The sequence below is a fragment of the Kwoniella shandongensis genome, chromosome 1 (genome assembly GCF_008629635.2).
Source record: "Kwoniella shandongensis chromosome 1, complete sequence".
In the NCBI taxonomy this organism is placed as follows: domain Eukaryota; kingdom Fungi; phylum Basidiomycota; class Tremellomycetes; order Tremellales; family Cryptococcaceae; genus Kwoniella; species Kwoniella shandongensis.
The window spans coordinates 444,392-464,871 of record NC_089287.1 but is presented as its reverse complement, the minus strand read 5'-3'; the positions used below and the strand labels follow the sequence as shown (position 1 = coordinate 464,871).

Below are 20,480 nucleotides of genomic sequence, written 5' to 3'. Positions count from 1 at the left end.
AGATAGATATGGAGGGAAAGAGACACGTTGTAGCTGTAACATGCGCGAGTCACCAAAATGTGAAGATGCATATACCCAATGATAGAACTATATCCAATCTATTTCAATACACGTAAATCAAATTCTCTCTTCATCCCACATCTTGATCTATCTGCACCAAAACCTAGTGTTGAGGAGGGGTAGGTGCCTCGCCCTTGGCAGCTGCAACCCAGTATGAACCACCGGGGAATGCGTAGTCGGCCATTGATTGGTCGAACATCTCGATTGAGTAACCGCCCTTGGGGTCGGTGGGGACGTTGTATCGACCTTCGTCGTTGATGGAGACGGGGTAGAGGAAGTGCTCGTGGAGATGGCTAGAGAAGTAGCGGTAGATCAGTACAGTCCATATCCGGCGCGAAGAGGGGGGAGTATACTCACTCAACGAATTCGAGGACGTTTCGCTCCATGTCACCAGAGACGGCAATGTAGTCAATAAGGGAGAGGTGGATCTAGCAGATAAGAGGAATCAGCCACGTGTCCAGAGAATCTGCGAGGAGATTGCACACTCACGACGTATTCACAAAGACCAACACCACCAGCATGAGGACAAACGGGAACACCGTACTTGGCCGACATGAGCAAGACGGACAAGACCTCGTTGACACCACCCAATCGACAAGAGTCGATTTGACAAACGTCGATAGCATCGAGCTTGAGCAATTGTTTGAAGACCATCTATCGTGCAAGAAAAACGACTTCCGTCAGTACAAATTCTGATGAACCTTGGTGGAGCGACTCACTCGGTTGTGGGCATGTTCACCGGTAGCGACACCAATGTTGATGGGTTTCAAGGCCTTTCGGATCTCGGCGTGACCCACAGCGTCATCGGGAGCGGTGGGCTCCTCAATGAACCAAGGCTTGAGGGGCTCAAGCTTGTGCATGTACTCGACAGCCTGTGAGACATCCCAGACCTCTACAAAGCAGCAAGAAACATCAGTACATCGTTCGAGCATGCAAGCAGTGTAGTGACAACACTCACGGTTCGCGTCAACCATCAACACACATCCGGTAGGACCAGCGTTCTTGTCCTTGATAGATGCGGGGTCGATGGGCTTTCGGCCCTTGGGCATGTTTGCGGGGTCATCAATGATGGATCGGATCAATCGTCCTCTTCGGAGATCGTCCTCCGGGTCAGCTCCAACCTTGAGCTGTGGGTTTGAAAAGAGGGATCAGTCAGAGGTTCCCAGATAGTCCATACGGATGAACTCACCTTGAAGTGGTTGAAACCTTGGTTCAAAGCATCCTTCGTCAATCGCTTAACCTTCTCGTCCGAGTAACCCAACCATCCGACAGAGGTGGTGTAAGCGGGGTAACCACGCTTCTTGACCTCCTCTTCTCTGGCCTTCTTGCCAGACTCCTTTGCCTTGAGGAGAGCGAGTGCCTCTTCCCTGGTGATGGCATCGGTGATGTATCGGAATGCGGTGGCCTTGACGAATCTAAGACGAGTGCAGGTCTGGTCAGCAGCTGAACCAATACACAGTCAGGTCTAGGGGCTCGCTCACTCTTCGGGGGTGAAGTCGACGATCAACTTCCACAAGGGCTTTCCGGCATGCTTAGCATACATGTCCCAGAGAGCATTGGAGATGGCAGCAGTAGCAAGGTGGATGACACCCTTCTCAGGTCCGAGCCATCGATGTTGAGGGTCGGAAACGACTATCAGTCCAAAATGGTTGTATAGTTAGTCACTAGCGCTATTTCAAGATTCTGATCTAAACATCGTCGGTAACTCACGGAAGTCCCAGAAAGCACCCATGTCGGCGAAGATCTTGTCGACCTCCATACCGAGGATTCGCTTAGCGATTTGCTCAATGGCAAAGACGACAATCTCGTTACCTCGACCAATGGCTATGGCACAGACATCTCGTCAGCTGTTGTCCTCGAGGGGTGACTTGCGATTTCGACTTTTTCGAGCTAAAGGGAAGAAGGGAAAACACTCACTAAAGGTCATTCCTTGACCCTTGAGGTCGCTGTCGGTCTTGACGACGATGTAAGCGGCAGAGTAATCACATTCCTTGTTCCTGTAAAGAGCAGCTCAATCAGCTCTAGCTCGTGACGTCTTGATCAGCTGAAAGAACTCACATAGCATCTGTTCCATCACCAGTGACGTTCTGAACGAAAGAGACACAAACAAGTCAGTAAAGCGGTTCGAAGTCACCCGTGGTCCGCCAGATAAGCTCACGGTGGGGAAACGGATGTCTGTGAAGACGAGTGCCAGGTTAGCATGGTTCTCCCATTTTGCTATCAGAGAGGAAACAAGGAAATGAGGGCTAGAGAAACATACCGTGGACGGAGAAGTCTGTGATCTTGAGGCCAGACATGATGATAGAGTGTTTGATACAGTGGTAAGAGTGGAGGAGACGGTGTTGTAGTGGAGCGAGTGAGAGAACTGTAACAAGAGTAATGGGATAGATATCAACCTTGTCTTTATATATAGTATCCACCTCGAAATTCCAGCACATCGACCGCTCAAAGACCCATCCATCCACCCCCTCCCTTGCCCCCATTCACAGTGCCGCGTCAAACATCCGACCCAAAATAGCGATACAATCATTTATACGGCCCGTTAATCGGCCCGGACCCTTTATTGGCTATCAACCACGTGTACGGGCCGGCTCATTCCCCGAATCATCCGGTACTACAACATAAGTGGGAGGACACTATACAGTGCCACTGATATGTATGTTATCTAACGGTCAAGTTACCCTGAGACAAGTGAGTTGATCTGCTCTTTGTTCGATGAAACAAATCCAACATCGTTTTCTTATTGTTCTCTTGACTGCAACTCAGGGGAAAACAACAAGCATACAATGTAGCCTCCTCTCTGATCACAGCTTACTGCCGCATGGCCTGAATAAGGGGAAAGCAGGAGGGGAAAGAGGGGCAAGGCTGAGGTGAGGTACGACTGACACTGCAAAGAGCCTTTGACAAGGGTATAGACGTCCGCATGTCATGTCCATCTACACCATTGACCATCTTCACCACTAATCTTTCAGCGTCTCTATTTCCTTTCTAAACAGCAATCTGTACCATATACTTGAGAGCTTACATTGCTCATAACCACCTCACAAATCAACGCACAGACGTTTAGTACCCTGTCCGATCGACATAACGTTGAATCAACTTCTACCTGACTTCCGAAATACGCACGCACACACACACTTACCTTTCTTCCGTACGCAACGGCATCATGGCAACTGAAAGATATACACTTGATGACCCATTCTCCTCTCCATCTTCTCCATCAGCTTCTACGCCTCGTTCCAACCATTCCTCGTCTCAATCCTATTCTTCAACTAGAGATCGAGCTCCCACTCCTGCAGGCTACCAGAGTCCGTCTTCTCAAGCCGGATCCTCAACAAGTCCCACTCAAGTCTCAAGGTATCCTCCAACCCGAAACTTGACCACTCCAACTTCTCCAGACTGGCTACCATTGACACCCCCACGTCGCACCGCAGCGCAGCATACTAGATCAGCCCATTCAACTACCAGTCCATCCACCCTTCATCGAGCTATCAACACCGTTCTTCCAACCTCGCCCTCAGGACCGGTCTACTATTCTTCACCACCGTCGGCATTTCCGAGCCATATTGATGCTTCACCACATCCAGATGACGTTGAATTGACACCTATAACTCCTCGACGGATCCCCCCAAACGTAGACGAAGACTCGCCATTCCACGATAGACATTCTGTCTTTGACCCGTCAACTCAAATGTCAACCATTTCGGAACAAGAAGATCCATTTGAGTATTCAGAGGTCGCCGTGTCGGGCGGGAAACAAAAGACAATGTCGGGATACAAGTTTTCGGGCTTGTCGCCTCGAGGATGGGACGATCAGGGAGAAGAAATGACGTTTGGTGCGATGCTGAACGAAGTCCGTCCCGTCTCCGAAGCGAGAAGGTCCCTGTATCATATTGACTCGTCGTCCATACCTTCTTCAATACCTACATCGACTTTCGACAACCACCTTGACTCACCATATCAACCTCCAGATCCCACTACCACCCCTCGTCCACCCCGACCAGCTTTTATTCCGCCAACTTTCAGAGGTTTATTCGCTCTCACCAGACGGAACGACTACGTTCTCATCCTATTCCCTGCCATCATCCTAGCGATAGTATGCGCTCTCATCCCTCCATACATGTCTATCATCATAGGAGACGCGTTTGCAATCTTCTCGTCATATCCGATGTCCGGAGGTGGAAGCGAAGGGCAACGGAAAGCGTTGAAAGACGGCATATCAACTACTTCAATCAAGCTCACAGTGGCTGGTGTCCTGTCGTTACTTCTGAACTATTTGAAAGGTGTCATGTGGCAGAGATATGGAGAGACAGTGGCCCATAGGCTGAGAGATGCCGTGTATCGGGGTGTGCAAGGGAAAAGTATGGAATGGTTCGATTTGGGGATGGGTATGAGAGAGACACTAGAGGTCGGAGGTGAGAAGAGTGAAGCGGTTGGAGCTGGTGGTCTGATGTCAAAGTTCATCCGGTGAGGGATTGATTTTGGTCAACAGAGTGGTCGATCGCTTTCCCATTGTCGTGAATTGTGCTTTGGATTGTGCTGACCACCAAGCCTTCGTCTCTCAGAGAGACCGATGATGTCCGAATGGCTAACTCGTACGCCGCTGGATTTGTGGTACAAAACATTTTCACCTTTTTGCTCTGCTTCATCCTAGCAATGATCAAGGCGCCCACACTCGCCCTCGTCACTCTTTCCACAATCCCACTCATCGTCCTCACCCAGATTGTCACTCAGATTGTGATTGCTCCGCTCCATGCTGCTGAGAGACGATCGCTCGCCGAGGCCTCTACCAATGTCGAACGAGCCACTTCTGCCATCGCCACTGTGAAGGTCCACAACGCAGAGAAAGGCGAAGAAGAACGGTTCATCCACATGACCGGGAAGGGAAAAGCAAGTGTTACCAAACAAGGGTTAGTCTGGGGAGCAGCTACCGGTTTGACCGACTTCTTCCTCCTCGGTACATTTGTGCTTGGCTTTTGGTACGGAGCCAAGATGGTAAGAGATGGGAAAGTCACTGCGGGGAATGTCATGACATGTTTCTGGGCATCCCTGTTCTCTGCGACATACCTCCAACAGGTTGTACCGTATCTTACTACGGTGACAAAGGGAAAGAACTCGATGGCTTCGCTTCTAACGGTTATCCAAGACGACCCTGCACAATCTGCCGCCGGTAACCCCTTCTCATCATCTGCCAATTCACCTACGCAATCTGGATTCCCTTCAACCTCCATCAAGAAGACTATAGGTAAACGTAACTCTCGACCTGTTAGTCTCAGAGGTATTCGACCTACTCGATGTCATGGCGAGTTCAACCTTCAGAACGTCTCCTTCGCCTACCCTTCCCGACCTGATAATCCGGTACTTCAGGACATATCGATCTTTCTTCCACCTGGCGAGACAACATTCATCGTCGGCGGCTCGGGTTCCGGCAAATCCACCATAGCTCAACTCCTACTGAGACTGTACCTCCCTACATCCGGCGAAGTGACGATAGATGACCAATCCTTTACATATCTCGACCCGGGCTTTACTCGAGAACACATTGCCGCTGTGCAACAGGGCTGTATCCTCTTCGATATGACGGTACACGACAACGTCGCGATGGGTTTAGCGGGATCGGGACCCGATCCCAAAACCGGTATCAAACGGGGTCCGAAGGATGTGACGAGAGAAGACGTGGTAGAAGCGTGCAAGATGGCAATGATACATGATTTTATCGAGAGCTTGCCTCAAGGGTATGAGACGATGTTGGGTACAGGCGGATCGAGTTTGAGTGGAGGTCAGAGGCAGAGGATGGCCATCGCCCGTGCAAGGATACGAAATCCGACTGTTCTCATCTTAGGTAAGCTTGCCTTCATTACAAGGTATGGACCACCACCGATCTGACTTACTGTATGTCAAATAGATGAAGCTACGTCGGCGCTCGATCCCACATCTCGACTGCTGGTTTTCCAATCGCTAAAATCGTGGCGACAGAATCGTACCACCATCGTCATTACGCACGACCTCTCACAAATCGTTTCTGACGACTTCGTATATGTCATGAAGGACGGGCACATTGCCGAGCAGGGATTCCGTCTCGACCTGATGACGAAACCGCACGGCGTGTTTGCATCCATGGCAGCAGAACAGGCCATCGAGCCACTTCCTATCAAAGACGTTGAGGCGGAAGTTGGAGGGGTTGCATGGGAAAGGGGATTAGACGAGATTCTGGAGATGGAGAGAGAGTTTGAGGAGGTGCTGGACGACAGGCCACTGACACTCAGACCGCACACACCGAGCTTCCTACTAGGGGTCCGACCAGAAAGTGCGATGTACTTCAACATGCTTGACGAGTACAGTCAAACGCGTCGACAATCTAGACCGCTGAGTAAAGCTCACAATCGACTGTCCTGGACTCCGGAAGAGCTAGGCAGTAGAGCAACCAGTCGTGCGAGCTTCGTTCCTGGTATGAGTAGACCGGGGAGTAGGATGTCAAGAGTATCACACGACTTTCCATTGCGACCCGGCTATCGAGGGAGTATGGAGAGCTCACACCTTGGTCGACCAAGCTACGAGCGAACGCCTAGCAGACGGAGTATGCACGTACCACAGATGAGCGGTAATGGTCTGCTGCACCCCGGATGGACAGAGAAAGACACTACACCTCGAGCGAGTATGGCGATACGCCAACGACAACAACGAACGATGTCCGAGAATCTCGATGACGACTTGAAGGGATCCTCGGCAGACTTGGCGATTGCCACTATACCTGATCGGTCTCCCACCCCTACTGTCAACGCGGAGTCTCCCTTGCCGGGTGTATTCGCCCTTTTCCGGATGTATCTCCCCCACCTACCAGCTAAAGTGCTACTCTTTATCGGTTGTGTCGGTTCCATCGCCCACGGTATCACAACACCCGTATGGTCCTTTTTCCTCGCCAAACTACTGATCGTCGTTGGTAATGGCGGTATCGACAAATCAGCGCTTACGAAATACTCCTTGATCATCCTCGCGCTTTGTGCCGCACAAGGTCTAGCAAACTTCATCTCGCAATGGTCTCTTGTCGGTGTATCCGCAAGATGGGTCCACGAAGTCCGTAAAGAAGCCTTTGGAAGAGTGATCAAGCAGGATAAATCATTCTTTGACGAAACGCAAAACTCGCCGGATAGACTCGTACAGATCTTGATCAAAGATTCGGACGATGCGAGAGCCCTATGGTCTCAGGTCATAGGAAAAGCGGTGACAATCATCGTCATGATTGGTCTGGGGATCATCTGGGCGATGGTAGTAGGGTGGAAGTTGACTTTGATAGGGTTAGCTTTGGGACCTGTTTATGGTGGTTTCATGACCATCATGTCTTGGGTCAATGCCAAGTTGGAAGTGCAAACGAAGGGCGAGCGAGAGGTCGTAGGAAGAGTATTCTACGAGGTGAGTGAAACATACTAGGATATGGTGACATACAGAGGTACCCCTCAACAGCACTAAGCTGACAACGTCGGACCGCACACAGAGCATCGCAAACGTTCGAGGAATACGAGCGATGGCACTCGACTCGGCATTCCTGGAGCGATTCGAGCGCGATGCAACAGCAGCGAGCCGAATAGGCAAGAGAGCCGCATGGTTCTTCGCATTTGGCAACGCAATCAGCTCCTGTCTACCTCTGTTTGCGCAAGGTGAGTTTGCTTCCCCGAAACATCCTGTATGACATCTTAACTGATCACTCGCCGCTTCGTACAGCTCTCATGAACTTTGCGGGATCGATGTTCATGCTTGATGGCACTATGAACTATCAGCAGATGTTACAGGTGTACAATCTTGTTCTGTTCAGCTTGACCTTTGGAGCGGCGATGTTGGATTTTGGTAAGTCTGCCCCACTCACGCCCCAGTACATCTTGCTGATCTTCATCTATAGTTCCGACTCTTTCCAAGGCCCGAGTCGCTGCTCGCGACTTCAATCGACTCTATCAGGTATCCACCGACACTTCCGAATCTTCTGGCGATCTCCGATTCCCCATCACCGGTCGTCTATCGTTCTCCAACGTTGCATTCTCTTATCCTACACGACCTGACATACCTATCCTTTCCTCTTTGTCATTCAACCTCACCCCTGGTGAATGTGTTGCGATAGTCGGACCATCCGGTTCTGGCAAGTCCACCATCGCCTCGCTTCTCCAACGATTCTACAACCCCTCAAGCGGATCTATCAAATTAGACGAATACGACCTCTCTCAAATTGATGCCCAATGGCTTCGGAATCACATTGCTGTCGTTTCTCAATCTGCGAACTTGTTCGATACCACCATCGCTCAGAACATAGCATACGGTTCTCCCAATCTATCACTGGGTGAGATTCAACGTGCGGCGAAGGCTGCGAACATCCACGATTTCATACAATCTTTACCAGAGGGTTACGAGACGAATTTGGGGGAGAATGCAAGTCTGATCTCTGGTGGTCAGGCTCAGAGATTACAAATTGCGAGAGCTCTGGTGAGGAGGAGCAGTATTCTCATCCTGGATGAATGTACGAGTGCACTGGACGTAGAGAATGCAAGAGCGGTATTGGATACGATCGTCAACATCAAAGATGTGAGTGGATCAATCGACGTAGACATACATGAGCTGATCGCTTGAACGTATGATAGTCCCACACAACGATATTTATCACTCACTCTGTTGAGGCAATGCGACGATGTGATCGGATCGTCTGTCTTGGCGAGGGGAAAGTAGTAGAAGAAGGGACATTCGAGCAACTCACGGCGAGAGGAGGGGTGTTCGCTCGGCTCATGAAAACGGGAGAATGGGAGTGATCAGGGGAGTGGGCTCAATTAGGGCAAAGTTGTTACACTGTAGCTTAAGATGTATGGATCGGTCATCTTGCCTTGTGTCTTGAGAATGCACTGTTATCCGCTATACAACGCATCGGCACGATTTCATGGCCCTCACAGCTATCGCATAAGCCCAACGAGATCGGTACATTTCTAAAATGGGCGTGGCGTTCTAGTGCGAAGTGCAAAGTGCGAGACAGTTAGGATGATCACTGTTTTGCAGTGAAAGACTTCGCATCGCAGTATCGAGCCATTGAGCGATTCTCGGTTTCCGAGAAGCTCAAACGCCTTCTGTTTCAAACCCCAAACGTATATGAGAGCGAAGACGACACATCAACTATACATTGTGATCCTTTCATGTATGAGGTCACACAAGGCGGCTTGCACTCGCTTGCTTCGTCTTAGGGTGATGCAACGTGTATAAGTACATGTAGACTGGGATCTTTCTTGCCACTTCTTTGTCGCAATACAACTCCAGCCAGTCCATACATTCATCTGATCTCTTTGTAGTCGATTACATTGATTTCGATCCACTTTGAAGTGACTTGGAATTGCCCTTTACTTCACCTCCGCTACCAAGTTCAGACTTATCGATCATCTTCACCACTCACGCCACTGCCATCATGACATACGACCCCAAAAGGCTATGGCTGCAAGACTATCTGTCAGACCCTGACTGTGTGCAAGTTACTGAGTTTATTGTGGGCTCAACTTCAGAATGTGCAGAACCATTGGTCACCGTTGATACAGGTTACAGACCATCCAACAACCCAGAGTGGGAAGACAAGCCATGGTATGATTCATGGAGACAACGTCGCTACCTTTGTCGAAGGCTTGAAATAGCAAAAAGGAACAGAACCAAGACCAAAGAAAGCAGGCCCAAGTACACATATCCTCCTATTGGATCAACAGAGCACTCAAAACACTTGACTAAAGTAGACAAATGGGAAGACGAAAAAGAGTACAGGTATGAAGTGGTCCAATGGGCAGAAGAATGGCTGGATACTTTTGACGAAGATCAAAGAAGCATACACATTCGGCCCTGCAAACGAGCTGCAGTGATCCCAAAGGAGTTTGGACCTTCCAAAGGATCTATTTTGGAAGAGGCTGAGAAATTGGCGGAAGAAGAGGAACCTACCGATTGGAGAAGCAAGAGTAGCGGTTGGGTAGAGCTGCGGGAAATGGTGTCATCCAGCAGTGAGAAGGGGAAGAGCCAGTCGTCTGTGGATGGATCATATGCATCAGAGGGGCAAGAGAAAGGGACCAGGTGGAGTGGATGATGGGTTTTCAACTTGCTTGAGCAGGGCGGTGTTATATAAGGCGGACCTTTGTGGCTATCCAGTGTCTCACATGTACATCTTGTTTGTATTGTAACCATTGACAATTGACATTTCATGTAGTCTGGCTTGTGCATTACTGGTGCTCCACTGTATTGTTTCATAGGACATATCACACATAACTCGACTCTAGCATTGGACAATCAAGGGCTCCTAGATATAACAGACCCCCTGTCGGCCTTCCCTTTGGAGTCCAGCTCCTATTACACCCAAACATGTTACAGCCTTGAGGGCATTGTGCGTCCTTACAATGCAATATGACAGTAGGGCAGAGGAATAGCACTTCCCTGTGACCATTCAGAAGACACCCGATGAAACACCTCTAGCCAGGATGTCACGACCGTATACCGATAATCACGAAGACATCGCGAACATGCCACGAAACTCATCGTAATTCATAAAACCTCGACGCGTTTATACGAACTTAGAACTATCACATCGTCGTACCACGAATCTTAGATCTTTACCAATACATGTGAGTCCAGAATATGGCCTTTTAGCAATTGGCAACCGGGAACATGAACATAACCGAGAACAAGCGAGAATCGCAAAGGGATATAGATGAAGGAACAACCGTAGTCAAGAGAACGAATCCCCAGCGATTCTCGATTTTAGTCTTCACCGTAGTACATGAACTTAGCCACCGTAGCCACGATCTTAGTAGTCACCCGATCAGTCTCGACTTAGCTGTATATACGTTATACCCTTAAGTCCATGACACACGCGAACTTCACATCTACAATACTGTTTTGGGTCGAATCTTGGTCATTGGCTGGTCGGTGTGACGCCCCTGACAAGCATCATTGGTACTTATATACATGAGCACAGGACTCGTACAAAGTTATTCCTGTGACGAATGTATATTCCTCTGTCTAGTTCACTACTGTGGTACCAGTACAGTGCTCGGCTAGTCAACCCCAAGTCTCGTACATTCAGTACTCGACTCGCACAATTCGGTATAGGACTTTGTGCTATTCGTAACCCGTATTCTCCGCTAAGGCCCATCAACAGACCCGCCTCTGACCCTGTCACAATTGATTGTGAAATATCCCCTTTCTTGTGTGTAAGTCCAATCTTGCCCAGAGTTCCATTGCAGTACTCACCCAGTTGACATAGCATGTGGTATATACAGTGTTGCTTCAAGACATCAAACCTGTGTACAGTGCAACTACAATCATGTTTACAATTTCATTGGAGCCGTGTGTATTGGGGTGGTTGGGGGCAGGGGGGCATTACTTGAAAGAGGTTCAGATGACAAAGGCTACTGCACTGTGACAATACAAAGAGGAAGTTTTGTGAACTTGCTATCCAGTGTTTCATACTTTGGCATGATGTCATATGATCTCACATCACCCTTGAAAAACTGAAGCGCACAACAGGGATCCCATGAAGGCATCCCAACAGCTCAAAAGAAATCATATCAATGGATTGCAGGGTGGGGTTAAGGGGATGGGGACCTTGAGGACCCAGTACAATCTAATATCTAAGCACAGTGCGCAGCTGTTGCCACTCCCCTATTCTTTCTTTCTCCCCTAACACTTACAATAGATACACAACCAGCCCAACACAACATCACTTAGACTCTCAGTCCATATCAATGTAAGTTTATGAGCGCTGGTGGTATCATCAGCGTCACACTCATGACCAAGTACACAGTACAGCAGTTCAGTAGATCATCATACACCATGCAAACAAGCAGATCATCACCCACTGTACTACAGATCAAGCAAAATGTGGAAGACTACCAATCCTCCCATGGAACCCATGAAGCGGATGAGCAAGCCGCCATGCCAGAGCAAAGCATTACTCACGCTGCAGGTCAAGTCAGGACACAGACCAGCCAGGATCAGACCACAAAGAACAGCACCAGTACTAGTTGGTATGGAATGACTGAACAACAAAAGCAGCATTACCTGTCATGCACGACGCTTTGTAGCAAGCTTACTGCAGCAGTTGATCAATGTCATTGGTCTCAACACCATCTTCAGGATCTCAAGCTGTGCAAGGACAATGGGTCGAAAGAAGAGATACCAGGTGTGGAGAAGGACATTGCCTCTGCAACAAGCGAAATCCGGGAACTCAAGAGGAAGCTGCACAACTGGCATCTGGAAGGCCAGTCGACGCCAAAAATTGCTGTCCCTACAGATTATGGTGGCGCCGTCGAACCAAAGGGAGCACTTGTGCGCTGGTTTGCAATTGAACAGAGACCCACTCGGTGGCAATATAGGGACGAAAAGCGAGTTGCAGAGATGCCCTTTGATAAGTGCACAGAGGCTGAGTGCCCCATGGGCACAAGCCTTTCTTTGCTCAGTTCAGAGTGGTAAGGGTGAGGCACAGTCGAGGACTTAGCCTAGAACAGTGTATATAATTCCTGGGGGTGAAGGCAGACGATGGGGTTCAAATGTATATATGTCGCATGGAGCCTATACACTTGCTGTACGTATCCGATCAATCTTGTGGAATAGTCTCTCTCATAGTGCGATGCTCCGGTTTTGCAAGGAGTCAGAGTCTGTCATGTCAATATCATCATCTGCTGTGCCTGTAGCTCAGCGTAGGTTGTCCACAGGATGACCGCTTCATTCGAGGAGACCTTGCTGAAAGCAGGGGGGGGAGTCACCGCTCTCACTGTTTTCCCATCCTCGCTATGACTATACACTGTAAGACTTGGGGACTGACAGGGTGATCTGTCATTCATCGTTTCATGCTTTGGTATGGTGTCAAATGACCATGTGCTACCCTTGATTGTCTGAAACAGCAGGAAATGATGTACATGAAGGTATCTCAAAAGCTCAAACAAACCATATGAAAGGATTATAAGTGGAAGTTGTTGAGTGGAACCCTGAGCACCCAGTACAATGCCTACTCATATACATTGTGAACAGCTGTTGCCACTCCCCTCCCTCCTCTATCTTTCTCCTTCATTACCTACAACAAATACACAGCAAGCCCAATACAACATTGCTTATACTCTCAGTCTATTTCATGTGAGTATTGTTGTCCTTGGTACTCTCTCAAAGACGTTGCTTATAACAGAGTACAGACTTTACTGCCACTCATCTGATCATCATACATCATGCAATCAACCACCAGCATCTACCAGCACCCTGAGGCTGCTTGTTCAAGTTGCTCGACTGACTCCTGGCGCAGTGCAGTTGAGTATTCTGACACCAATGCCAGCACTGGCATCGAAACCGACCTGCAGCCCACTCAAGGCAATGGTGGAGAGGACACTACAATTGAACAAGACACCATGCCAAAAAACATTGCCAACTCATCCTCTGAGACTGTTGCTGGGAGTGATGTCCTTTCTACCTTGGCAGCACAGTCTGTCACATCCACTATACCCAGCCAGGCAATGCAGACCAATCGACCTGTGGACAGACAGAACAGGACCAACCACAAGCTGTTGTTTGGCATGACTGAAAATGGGAGGAAACATTGGGCATCAATGGTCACAACTGCCAACAAGCTGTGTGTTGCAGTGGATGCAAAGCATGGTTTGGGAAAAACTTTTGACGTGTACACAAAAGATGCCAGCACCATGAAAGAGTTTGCTGACCAGCACTGCAAGCTGAGTCACCAAATTGACTCTTCGAGATGTGAATTGAGCAGACTGTACACTCAGAGCGTTTCAAACCCAGATCTTGCTATCCCCGCCGTTTATGCAGGGAACATTGAGCCTACAGGAGCACTCATTCGCTGGCTTGGAGGGCAGAAGAACCCTGCACTAATGAAGAAACCACACAGGATTACCACTAAAACCGCAAAGCTACTGGCATCTGAACCTCTCCTAGTATGTGATGAGGATTGTCATTGGGTTTGTCGTCGGCCGATGAAGGATGTAGACTGCCCTTATGTCGAAGAGTTGTCCCTTCTCAGTCTGAAGCCATCATGAGGTCAGGCAAGTGGAATTAGATTAGGATAGGGGCCATGACACAGAGAAGTGAGGGAAGATGGGGATGGAATGTATATATTGTGTGTGTTTCATACGTTTCCTCTACTATTCCATCAATTTTGTGAAATCAATAGTTTGTCAAACCAGTTTTAGTGAGAGTCACAGTCTGTCGTATACACCTTATTATCCTATGCAATGGAGTTGTCTATTGCAACTGCAGCTCATCGAAAGGCTGTCACCATTGTCATCATAGTATTCCACCATCAATGGTCCAGGGGACATTACCGAAAGAAGGAACGAAGGACGACCAGGAGGACCACCACGCATCAGGTTTATCGATTATCGTTGTACAGTGCTTGGTGATATGATGATCTGGGACAGTCTTCTCCTTCCACGACTGTATATTTTGAGAACAGGACTTGTCCGCTGTGACAACCGTTCGTTTGTCTGCCTTGTACATATCGAGTTCTCGCCAGACTTGGCTTCTCGCGTTTTACGCATATATATTCACACGAACATGACATGAATGGTCCTCATCCCAGATGAAGGACGAAGTATGAGAATCTATATACAATGCTAAAGTATGTACAACGCTTTCGATCCACGTTCAGTTATCTACAATTATATTCACAGCCATGCTACTGTCCCTATTTGACCATTCTCCTCCGCTCAGAGGCATATCAAACACCTTCGCCAACAGTCAAGGCCGCCACATCTTGCCTAATCTTCATCCCTCGCGTTGACCCCGAACAACTTGATCAAATCGTTAATGCTCAACCTTCCCAATCTCCCACCATTCCCTTCACCCATCGCACCGTCACTAAGGGCCTGCTTCGATTCTTGCAATGTCATGATACGCTGTTCGACAGTGTTCTCAATGACGAGTCGGTGCACTTTGACTTCTTTGGTTTGTCCAATACGATGAGCTCGATCGACAGCTTGGTTCTCAGTCGCAGCGTTCCACGCGAGATCAAGACAGATCACCTGGGGAATCCTATCAGCAAATGTCATCCTCGTTGGATTAATGGGGCAGATAAGCTCACATGGTTCGCAGCACAGAGGTTGAGTCCGACACCACCACATTTGAGCGACATCAAGATGACTTTGGGACTTCCCTCCTCCCCAGCAGGTCTGTTGAACTTTCGGATGGTCTCTTCTCGCTCGTCTTGCTTCATCGAGCCGACGTAGCTGACATAGTTGACGCCTCGACGGCCGAGGTACATACCGCACAGATCGATGTACTGCACGAATTGAGAGAAGACAATGACCTTTTGACTCGGATCTTCTTCGTTGATGGCGTCGATGAGCGCACTACAGCAGTATACATCAGCATGGTACCTCACGCCACCCAACCCCACACTCACCCAAGCTGCTTCATCTTGGTAGAAGGCAAGACGTCTTCCATTGCCAGCTCCGCAGACACATCGTCGAGAGCACCATTCGCGCCATTCGCTTTCTCTTTGCCCTTCTTGCTTTTCTTCGAAGGACCAGCATTGCCGTCATCATTCTATTCAGAGCGATAAATCAGCACGTTCCACGCGAGAGTTTTGGCCATTCGCACACTCACAGCTCGCCTCTTGCCCTTCTTCTTGTCTGACATCTGGTAGTAGTCATCGTCGTCAACCGGCTCCATCTTGGCTTTGCCCTTTATGTCCGCCTCATCCGGTTCGGATGCTTCCTCCGCCTGAGACGATGATCCATCATCGTCGTCCGCTTCGTCGACCTGAGGCATGAAAGCTTCGGCACGGAAGACCCTCGACTTATCGATGACTGATCGACACAACGGACAGTTCCTCCTTCCAGCTTGGACATCTTCGTCCCTCATATCGGCATTTCCCGTGGGAGAGTTGAAGACATCCTCAAGACAGGTGGCACAGAACGAATGACAGCAGGGCGTGACAATCTCGTCGGTGAATTCGTCAAAGCAGACAGAGCATTGTCCTTCGTTTTGAGCGTCGGCATCGTCTGGGTCGGCTTTCACCAGCAGCGTCAGACGGGCAGCTAGCATCTTCTTAACCTTCTCAACGTATTCTTGACCGAAGAGGGTAGCGGCTCGGGCCAGCTCAGATATGTTGTCACCGCGAGGGGCGTTGATGCCGGCAAGCAGATCCTCGTCAGTGACAAGTACATCACGAGGGTCCATTCCCTCTTGAGGGTTTCGACGAAGCAGCCATGGATGACCTACGATATCATATCAGTATTACACCGCTTACAAAGTGCACAGTACCACTCACAAGTCAGTTGTCGAAGTCGCATGAGCATGACAAGCATGATAGAGTAGTGTTTCATAACAGTACCTGTTGAGGGTGTCAGCTCCTACTGCCACATCACATAGTTAGATCCAGCTCACCCTTCTTCAGGAACGAGTTAAACTTGACTTGGAACTTGTTTTCGATAGCTGTGTAGATCTGCCTTTCCTCATCGGTGAAGGCGAGAGTAACGACCTCGGTAGTCTTGGGCGGGAGTTCCAGCAGCTTTTTCCCGTTCAGCATCGATTCCTTGTTTCTTCGTATGCAGCATGTACGGAGGATCGCCTGAGCATTGAATCAAGTGAGCTTAGATACCGCTGCGACACAATTCGTGCAACTCACCTGCACTCGTTTCGTCGCAAGCTTGGGCTACACATACAGGCAACTTCAGTATCGCTCGATGCAGCCAGACCCACCCAGTCAATCACTCACGCTTCTCTTCTGGACTTTCGAGATGCTATCCCTGAAATGCTCCCACTCTCTTGACGGAGAGATTTGCAAGAAGTGAAGATGGGCATAAATGTCGTCCAAACTGTTCATGATGAGAGTACCAGTCAAACTCCAACGAAGGTGCGCATTGAGAGCGAAACATGCTTTGGTCGCTCGTGTGTTTTTGTTTCGGATCTGCCCGTTTTCGTCAGCAACTACATTATTCGGAAGAGGAGCGCTCTTACTTGGTGTGCTTCATCGAGGATGACACGGTACCACTTGACTTTCATCAATGGTCCTTGTTTCCTGGTGACAACAAAGTTCTCGTCGTCCTCGCTTGCGTCGGGATCGTCAATCTTGACCTTTTTCTTGTGCTTGTGCTATCACCGCTCAGTCGTCAGGGTGATTGCTACTGAGCTGCTGAAAGTTTGCAGGGTATGACTTACCTCGCTGCCAAACTCTGAGGTCAATGTCCCATAAGTCGTCATAACGACGTCATACTGCTTCAGGTTGTTTCCAGTCTTGATTCTCTTCTGACCATGGTAGATGAGGACTCTCATGAGACCCGGTGTCGTCTTGCTCTCGATCTCGTTCTTCCACCTGTGTCACCGACGTCAGGTGAAGTACAGTCACGTGGGTAAGGAGAGGTGGACTCACTGTGAAAGCAGAGCAAGAGGAGCGACGATCAAAGTCGTCTTCACTTTGCGATCTTGACTCGGGTTGGCCGCCATCAAGGCAATAGATTGAACGGTCTTGCCCAAGCCCATGCTATCGCCATTGATGCCACCACGATACTTCTGGTTCTTTTCTTTCTCAATCATGAAGCTCACGCCTAACACCTAAATAAGGATATATGTCAATTTCTGCTCACGTGAGACCACGAAGTGAGATAGAGAGCTTACCTGATGCGGCATGAGTTGAATGACAAGGCCCGGGAGATGATCGGTGAGCGAGGTCAGACCCAGTGTTTGCAGAGATTCGTCAACAGTGGTGTCTTCCAAGAAGTCTTTGAGGTTCTCGTCGAAGAATTGAGTAAGACTACCATTCAGAGGCAGAGTGTCAGCTACCAGACACCAGTATACTGACGTGACTTTGTTCGCTCACCCTTCGTTCGTCATCTGTTGACGCCGAATACCGAATCTGTCGTATCCGAAAGGATCGTCCTCATCGTCGCTCATCCCCATCCCGTCCAAACGAGATAAAGGGTGCCCGGGAACCATATTCCTATATGCTTCTCTGATCATAGCGTCATCCCAGTTGGTGGTCAAACTTGCGGAAGGGGGTTGCCAAGCGCCTGGCATTCCAGGGATCTCGAAAGGATCGAACTGAGGTTTCAAATCGGCACCGATGGCCGGATAGTGATTTGGTCGATTGCTGCTTGATGGTCCGGATCCAGCGTTCTTGATGGCGTCAGCCGCACGCAATCTAGCCAACTTGAGCTTTTCGCCATCCAGATGTTGGCGAATTTGTGGGAACAGTCTCAACAGATCCTCTGACGGTGCGATATAAGGTTGCGTGGCGTGCATTTCGCCTCGGACAATCTGTTGCAAACGGTCTTCAACGAGGGCGTCGATATTTCCTCCGTACCTAAGGGGATAGTCAGCCAAATAGGTTTGACAAAGTTGACAAAGATAATGCCACCCACTTCTTCCTCTGCATCAAGAGCAGTCGGTACTCGTCTCCGTAGAGTTTGTACTTGTCTTCGATGGCGTGTATCGAGGCTGAGAAAGCACTTGTTAGCCGTTGAACCAGTGTGTTTTAGTCATGAAGGACTTACCGTCCTGAGGTGTAGCAATAGCTGCTGCGCTAGCCGCGTTGATAGCTTTCAGTCGATCAAAGATACCCGTGGTCTGATCTTGCATCTGACCAGGCTTTGACGTCGACGACGATGAAAACGAAGCTGGTACAGCTGTTTTCGGAGCAGGAGGGACCGGAGGTTTGGCGCGAAGTCTATCTCCGAAGAGTTCGTCAAACTTCTTCTGCCTTGAAGCGAGACTATCGGTCGATCCATCTTCCTCCATTGGTAGACCTCCACTCTCCTTCTCCTTGCCCTTGCTCTTCTCGCTCTTCACACGAGGCACTTGGAAGATCGGAGCAAGTGGGTGTCTGCTCGCAGTCGACCTTTGGGAGGTGGAAGGGTGTTTGTACTTCTTGATAGGGATCTCGCCATCATCATCGTCGTCATCATCGTCCGAGAGGGGGATAGGATTATCTTTATTGGTGACCTTTTTGTATTGAGCCGGGACTTCTGTGTCAGAAAGTGCCAAGACTTCAGAATCAGAGTCGGACAGGGAGATAGCGTCATCCATTGCTGATCCTCTAGCAGAGTATGATGAGGACGGCGGTTGATATCTGCTTGGCTTGATGTCGCGATGACTTGTCGAGGAGGACGAAGGGTGATGGTCAAAAAAGGAGGAGGACGGTTGAGAAGAAGGTCCCGCAACGGGTTGATGACGTTGGAACGACGAAGAGGAGGAGGAGGTGGAGAAGGTAGGAAAGTCGTGTTTGGGGGAAGATGCAAGCGTGTGAGGAGGAGGAAGAGGGAGTGAAGAAGAAGATGATGATGAAGAGATAGTAGTAGGAAGTGGGTGGACAGGTATTATAGGAGATTCAAGTGGTATGCCCTGTAGGAGATGGTTGGATGAGTCAACTTTGGTCATGGCGCGTAATGTAATGTTCTCGGGAATGAGACATGATGACACGCGGCTGTCCCTGCTCAAAGGAAGGGGAGGGGTCCTTTGGAGATCTACACTCACAAGTCTGGTACATCTCTCATCTCGACCTTTGATATGTCCCGATTCTTTACAGTGGTCCTACAACAACATTCAATCACATCAATCTTTGTCGTTACGCTCTGAACAGTCGACCAATGTCCACTCACTTGGAAATCGGAGAACGACCCGAATCCATCAGTCTTGCCTCCTTCTGGTCGTTCCGGATCTGCTGAAAGAATCACCTCCTTCCAACAATAATCCTCCATACCTATCGTCCACATGACAATCAGCATCGAACCACTCTCAAACTACCAACAATCGTTAAGGCGGTTAGCGTCAACTCACAAGTCACCACGCCAAATCCATTTCCACCTAGCGTACTTCCCTTCTTCTTGGGATCTGCAAGTTCTACTATAAAGTTGGTATCGCGCGGACATTTCTCGACATGTTTCGTGAATAGTTGAAGATAGAAATCGGGTGTAGACTACATGTGCACTCTATGTTAGCATCAAGACCCACGAGAAGGAAGTGAGTGATCGATCGAGGCAATTGCTCTAGGATGAGAGATGTGGAGTAGATCTGGAAGAAGGAGATGTGATACACACTTTATCAGGTTCCTCGTCCAAGCCTAATGTTTTCCTAGCGGACTCTTCGACATCCTGAGCCGTCATGGTCTCTCATGTATCCCCCAAATCAAGAAGGAAGACAAGTCGGATCCGGAGATCGGCTTGTGATGTCTCTCTCGCTCGGGTCGATTGACGGAGGTTAGAATTCGTCTAAGGTAGTACAAGATGCAAGCAAGTGAGGTATTACACGGATTTTAGTCAGATATCACTAGTGCAAGATGAGTAGTCAAACGCAGTTTGTGAAGAAGAAAGTTGGAGATGATCGTTGACCGATGTTGTATTATTGTTCTGACACTCCCACCGTAGACGCGCCTGACGTTTTTGCGAGTGAAGTGATATTTCAGGGTACAATCACCTCGAAAC

At 49.1% G+C, this 20,480-nt stretch overlaps 3 protein-coding genes across 3 annotated transcripts; 1 reads left to right on the top strand and 2 right to left on the bottom strand.

The window, feature by feature from the left end:
* Positions 1-163: 163 nt before the first annotated feature.
* CI109_100170 (uncharacterized protein) lies at positions 164-2,357 on the bottom strand (the record flags this gene model as incomplete). Its single annotated transcript, XM_032006897.1, has 12 exons — positions 164-353; positions 418-488; positions 550-714; positions 780-952; positions 1,019-1,187; positions 1,250-1,475; positions 1,542-1,692; positions 1,771-1,884; positions 1,978-2,057; positions 2,119-2,147; positions 2,219-2,235; positions 2,321-2,357. 12 exons carry the CDS (start codon positions 2,355-2,357, stop codon positions 164-166), a joined length of 1,422 nt encoding a protein of 473 aa, XP_031858816.1.
* An 869-nt stretch (positions 2,358-3,226) lies between these two features.
* Positions 3,227-8,849, top strand: CI109_100169 (uncharacterized protein; the record flags this gene model as incomplete). The annotated part of the gene is made up of 7 exons (XM_032006896.1): positions 3,227-4,527; positions 4,626-5,902; positions 5,966-7,470; positions 7,553-7,715; positions 7,780-7,902; positions 7,955-8,628; positions 8,685-8,849. 7 exons carry the CDS (start codon positions 3,227-3,229, stop codon positions 8,847-8,849), a joined length of 5,208 nt encoding a protein of 1,735 aa, XP_031858815.1.
* Positions 8,850-14,819: 5,970 nt separating this feature from the next.
* On the bottom strand, positions 14,820-20,162 carry CI109_100168 (uncharacterized protein; the record flags this gene model as incomplete). Its single annotated transcript, XM_032006895.1, has 19 exons — positions 14,820-15,083; positions 15,143-15,410; positions 15,464-15,606; positions 15,667-16,280; positions 16,334-16,396; positions 16,450-16,633; positions 16,691-16,717; positions 16,781-16,972; positions 17,023-17,157; positions 17,224-17,377; positions 17,435-17,616; positions 17,680-17,815; positions 17,882-18,364; positions 18,423-18,498; positions 18,555-19,401; positions 19,534-19,590; positions 19,659-19,759; positions 19,837-19,975; positions 20,097-20,162. 19 exons carry the CDS (start codon positions 20,160-20,162, stop codon positions 14,820-14,822), a joined length of 4,131 nt encoding a protein of 1,376 aa, XP_031858814.1.
* Positions 20,163-20,480: the final 318 nt, after the last annotated feature.